The 5,772-nt window shown below is 64.3% G+C and overlaps 1 protein-coding gene across 2 annotated transcripts; it reads left to right on the forward strand.

Moving 5' to 3' along the window:
* The first annotated feature begins 209 nt into the window (after positions 1 to 209).
* Positions 210 to 4,314, forward strand: LOC123929615 (spondin-2). Of its 2 annotated transcripts, none has more exons than XM_045985515.1 (6): positions 210 to 449; positions 873 to 1,141; positions 1,357 to 1,580; positions 1,651 to 1,842; positions 2,150 to 2,330; positions 3,576 to 4,314. In XM_045985515.1, the coding sequence occupies exons 2-6, from the start codon at positions 919 to 921 to the stop codon at positions 3,758 to 3,760; spliced, it is 1,005 nt and encodes a 334-aa protein (XP_045841471.1). In that variant the 5' UTR covers positions 210 to 449; positions 873 to 918; the 3' UTR covers positions 3,761 to 4,314. The 2 variants fall into 2 exon arrangements, with proteins under 2 accessions (XP_045841471.1, XP_045841463.1); XM_045985507.1 differs by having other exon boundaries at positions 211 to 449; positions 916 to 1,141.
* The last annotated feature ends 1,458 nt before the right edge of the window (positions 4,315 to 5,772 follow it).

Below are 5,772 nucleotides of genomic sequence, written 5' to 3' on the forward strand. Positions count from 1 at the left end.
GTGGCCCCTCAGTCCCACCCTGCCTGGAGGGTGTAATATGCTGGCACTCCCCAGCCCAGTTTGCCTCCCAAGCCTCCCAGCCGCGACTGTGGCAGCACCTCCCGGGAGACACTAAGCCGGGTTTGTTGGGAAGGGGGAGCGGCCCGGAGAGGAGCAGAGGGCGGGGAGGCGGGAGGGAAAGACAAAGAAAGGGGTGCGGCAAGTGGCAGGCGCCTGAGGGAGGAGAGTGACCTCAGCTCCGGAGAAGCATCTGCTCGGCGTCAGAGCGAGGGCGGACGGCACTGGAGGAGCCCCTTCTCTCCCTCTCCCCGTCTGAGCTCCGGCTCTCTGCGGCACTGTGGCCGGCTGGGGGCTGTCCTGGGTGTAAATTAGAGCTCTGGGCTCTGGGTTCCCGCAGGGACCATTCGCTGCCACAGACCAGCCGCCAGCCCTCCCGCCACTCCTGCTGGGTGAGTAGGTGTGTGTGTGGGGTGCACCCCTGTCCCCATCTGGAGGCGCTGGGCCTCCTGGCACTTTCCTGGGCGCGGCAGCCCGTAGCACCCCAAGTGGGAAGCCGGCGTTTGCTGGGGTCATCCCGGGCACCGCGTGCCTGAAGTGCACCCTCCAGATTCCCCGGACTCAGGGATGCTGCCCCCCCAAACTCCCCGCCCCCCACCACCTCACCCCCGCCACCCCCCACCCCCCCACTCCGCATGTCTGAGACCAAGCCAGGACTCTGAATCTGCTGGGCTTGGGATCCAAGAGTAACCTGACCCAGCTTGGCTTTCAGGGATGGGACGGGGGTCCCCCTGAGCCTGATCTGGGTGGGGGTGAGAAGGCATAGGTGGGGAATGCTGCACTCCAGGAGGTCCTTGCCTCTGCCCCCTCCCCAGGGACCTGCGGTGCCAGCTAGTGGAGCTCTCCCTCTGCTCCTAGGTCATGGGAGCCCCAAGTCACGCCACCACCTGGGGCAGGGCCCTCTGGGCTGTCCTCCTGACCACATTTGGCTCTGTGGCCAGCCAGCCGCTGGGGGGAGAGTCTGTCTGCACAGCCCGGCCCCTGGCCAAGTACAGCATCACCTTCACGGGCAAGTGGAGCCAGACAGCCTTCCCCAAGCAGTACCCCCTGTTCCGGCCCCCCGCACAGTGGTCCTCCCTGCTGGGTAAGTGCAGCGGTGCTGCCCAGTCCCGCCCAACCCGCGGCGATCCTCGCCCCACCCCAGCGCTGCACCGCACTTCCCCGTGGGCAGGGTGGGCGCGCTCATCACGTTTCCTGCAGTGCCAGAAATCTCTGCTGCGCACGTCCTGCCAGGCTTTGGCCCTGCCCAGGGGACACGCGCCCCTCCGCCCGCGGCTCACACGCCCGCCTCGCGCGCAGGGGCCGCGCACAGCTCCGACTACAGCTTGTGGAGGAAGAACCAGTACGTCAGCGACGGGCTCAGGGACTTTGCGGAGCGGGGCGAGGCCTGGGCCCTGATGCGGGAGATGGAGGCGGCGGGAGAGAAGTTGCAGAGCGTGCACGAGGTGTTCTCGGCGCCCGCCGTGCCCAGCGGCACCGGACAGACGTCCGCGGAGCTGGAGGCCCACTCGCGACACTCGCTGGTGAGCCGGGCGGCGGTGGGGGGAGGAGGGGGGTCGCGGCTGCCTGGCTAAGCGCCCGCCCTCCCCCCAGGTGTCCTTCGTGGTCCGCATAATCCCCAGCCCGGACTGGTTTGTGGGCGTGGACAGTCTGGACCTATGCGACGGGGACCGCTGGAGGGAGCAGGTTGCTGTGGACCTTTACCCGTACGACGCGGGGACCGACAGCGGCTTTACCTTCTCCTCCCCCAACTTCGCGACCATCCCGCAGGACACGGTGACGGAGGTAAGGGGGAACGGAGGGGAGGGGCTGATGGAGGGGAGGGACCAGAGTTCCCCCCCCACCAGGTGGCTCTCGGGATAGTGCCCCTCCTGGTCCCTGACCGCAAGACGCAGGTCTGCACGCGGCCGCTCTTCAGGGCAGAGGGCCTAGGCGGCGCACCAGACTGCCAGGGCGGACCCCGCGGCCCCACCTGGAGACCCCGCCCTACGGCCCCACCTGCAGACCACGCCCCGCGGCCCCGCCCCATGCGTGCTCACGTAGGCCGCCGGGTGTCGCCTGGCCGCCGCGGATACGGCTGCTCTCTCCGCAGATAACCTCCTCCTCTCCCAGCCACCCTGCAAACTCCTTCTACTACCCCCGGCTGAAGTCCCTGCCCCCCATCGCCAGAGTGACCTTGGTGCGACTCCGGCATAACCCCAGGGCCTTCGTCCCGCCCGCCCCAGGCCCCGTGGGCGCTGGCGGGAGCAATGAGATCGTGGACAGCGTCTCAGGTGAGCGCGTTGGCGCCCCGCCGCCAGGACCCCTGCAAGCTCCGGGCGGGCAGAAGCATGGCCATCGTGGGCACCAGGGAGGCCCTGATGGCCCGCAGACTGCAGTGGGGAGAAGCACCTCTCAGGTCTGCGGGCCACACAGGGACCCGTGACAGGGCAGCTGTCAATACTGACCCCCATGTGTGAGGTCCTTCTGTCCCACCTGCACAATAATCCTTAATGGCGAGTGGCCACCACACTGAAACAGGAAAGGACACCTGGGGCCAGAAACTGTCCCAAAGGGACCTCTTTGAGGAGTTAGTGTCACCTCTACACACTCCACTTCCCAAGGCCACACTGGTAACCTGCTGCCCATGGGGGTCAGTGGTCCAGGGACCTCGCCCCTCCGTGTCCACCCACTCCAATGATTCTCCCAGGGGAGTCCCCGATCTGGCTATGGCAGAGCTGGGAAAGGTGCTCCCTCCCAAGCCAGGCTCCTGGGTCTAATGTGCCCTCATGGCTAATGGGGGCCTTGTGAGAGGGAGAGGTGTGGGGGGAGGTGATGTTAGGGTGTGCATGGGGCGGAGTCAAACCAGCCAGAGGCTGTGTGAAGAAAGACAGGGCCCCAAGTTTTGGGCATAGGAGGCTGTGGGCTCTAGGGTTCCCGGGGTTCAGCATCAGATGGCAAGAGCTCTGAGGTTTAACCCTCCCCTTAGGATGCTGGGGACCCTGGGGGTTCGGAGCCCTTAGTGCAGCACAATGGGGGTCTGGGGAGATGTGGGGTTTGGCTGACCAGTGAACTCTTGTACATTTGCCCAGGAGTGAGTGGTAAAGCAGGCCCCCGTCAGTGGCGTCCCCACATGTGACCTGTATCACAGCTGATGGTCAGGAAACCACTGAATGGATCCCTCTCTGTTCCCCTCCCTCGTCCCCTGGCAGAAGGGACAGTGGGGGTCCAGCCGCAAGCGGGTGTGGGGGTTCACCCACCCTGCTTGAAACACATGGCTCCCTGCCAGCCCAGCTGCACCAGAGAGGGCCCCTCCCCTGGTCTCCTGGTCCCCGCTGCCAGAGCTGGCATCCCAGAGTCCCCAAGAGGGGGAGTCCCTGGAGGTGTCTCAGTGGGGGATTGCAGGCAATGTGATTGGTGGTCTTGCAGCGGGCTCTGAGGCATGCTGATAAATCCCCGCTCCTCATGATGCCCACGTGGGGCTGGTCTTGTACAAGAGACACACACCCGCTCACAGGCCTCTCTTGTGCTCGGTCCAGTTGCAGAAACGCCGCTGGACTGCGAGGTCTCCCTGTGGTCATCCTGGGGGCTGTGTGCAGGTCCATGTGGGAAGCTGGGAGCCAAGAGCAGGACTCGCTACATCCGCGTGCAGCCTGCCAACCACGGGGCACCCTGCCCTGAGCTCGAAGAGGAGGCCGAGTGCGTCCCCGACAACTGTGTCTGAGACCCGAGCCCTGCAGGCCCTCCACCCCTCGTGGTGGCTGAGCCTGTTGGTTCAGTGGACCATGTGGGGCTCTGTCTACCACGTCTCTGAGCTCCGGTGCTGACCAACCCCCCCAAAGAGATGGGCCTCCAGTGGCTGGATGGAGCAGGACCCCGGGGGAGGCACCTTCTTTCAACGAGCTCTCCCCTCGGGCACCCAGTCCTCGGACCCACTCTCCTTGGGGAGTTCAGCCCTGAGGTTACATTGCGCTCCACTCCACTTCCTGCTGGTCAGAGGTCGTCTTTCATGTGGACTACGTGTCCACAGGGCCCACAGCATCCACAGGTCCACCCACAGGAGAGCTGCACACCCAGCCCCAGGAGCCCCAGGCTACCGCGGATATGAAATACCTTGGACTTGCTGTCCCTCGGGGCACCAGCACCCACAGGCCGAGACTGCCCCGGACAGGTCACGCAGGTCAGGTGGATAAAGGAGAACAGGCTCTGACAGCTTGCCTTGGCATTGTCACGTGACCCATCTCCCTGCACTTGAATAAAGACTGTTTCCTGACATCAGGGGCCCTTGTCTTGCATTTCCTGGCAGGGCCCTGGGAGGGCCACTGTTCCACCCCAAGTAGGGTCTCCCCTCCCTGGAGGGCATGCTGAGATTCCTGGAAGGACACTGGGCAGCCTCTGAGTGGCGTGAAGGAGGTGTTCACACACACCCAGCACGCGCGGGGGCTGCCGGCGGGACTAGTGGGGACTTCAGAGGAGCAGCGAGGCCATGTGCAGCCGCCCACAGCTGTTCCCCGAGGCCGGCTGGTCCCTGCGCCTGGCCACTGACCGCCAAGCCCCACCGCCTCATACAGCTTCCCTGAGGACTCACTGTTACTCCGCCTGGGCCCTTGTCTGAGGTCAGAGGTCCCCACCTCACCTACCAGCATGGATCCCATGAGAGTCCCTGAGCCCTGGGCTGGGCTGGCCCCTCAGAGAAAGACCAGGAGATGGGGAAAGCCTCCTCTCTGTTCCTAGAACAGTCTTCCTTCTGCTTGGACACACGCAGAATCAGATCCAACAACCACCCCCTCCACCCTTTTGTCCACTGCCCTCTCCCCCCCACCTCCCCCACCCCTGTCCACCACCCCCTCAATGTCCCCTGCTGATATCTGGTTACTTCTATGCAGAGACCCCTCTCACCTCTGCTTCTCTGTTTTCTCTGACACTTCTCCCATCCATTCTCTTGAGGGGCAGCCTCCGGTCCCCACATGCTTAGACCTCCTGCTGAGGAGCCATCCACACCCCATAGAAGTAGCTCATGCAGGACACCATACCCAGCCTCGGACACATCTAGGGCCATCCCTCTTCTGTCTCCTACTTGGTCATTCTCAGCAGCCAGTGTCTCCCCCTCCTACCTTGGGGGTCATTTCTCTTGGCCTCCCTTTCCCCATCACGTCCTCCTGCTCCTGTGTCCACTTCCACCCACTCGCCTAGGAAGGACTCTCCCCACTTCTGGTTCCCAGTGTCTCCCTCCCCACGGGACTCCCTGCTTTGCTGCCATGGGGGGCTCCATGTCCACTGCACTGCTGCACCCAGGGTCCACGCTCCTTGTTCTTTGGCCTCTCCCTCTCAGCAACCCCTCCCCCACCCACCTACCCTCCCCACATGTCCCCGCTGGATAGGCCGTTCTCCTTCCCTATCTCTTCTGATGGAGCTCCTCTACCCTGGACACCTCTCCACACTGTGCTCCTATACTCGCCCGACACCCCTCCCCACGGCTCCCCTTCACCCCGCTAACCCCTCCCCATGACCACGACCACACCCCCCTCCCCACAGCTCTCCTCCACATCCCCCCTACCCCTCCCCGTGAGCTTGATCTCAGGCCCCTCCGCCCTATATTGTTGCTAACCTCCTTGTACCCATTTCTCTCTCCAGAAGAGATGTATGTCCCCAGTGGTCGCCTTGACCCTCAACCTAGGAGAGGAAGCAGTGAAAGAGCGGCTTGTGACCCTTTATCCCCCAACGGGGAGTAGATTT

Source organism: Meles meles, chromosome 2 (genome assembly GCF_922984935.1).
Source record: "Meles meles chromosome 2, mMelMel3.1 paternal haplotype, whole genome shotgun sequence".
In the NCBI taxonomy this organism is placed as follows: Eukaryota; Metazoa; Chordata; class Mammalia; order Carnivora; family Mustelidae; genus Meles; species Meles meles.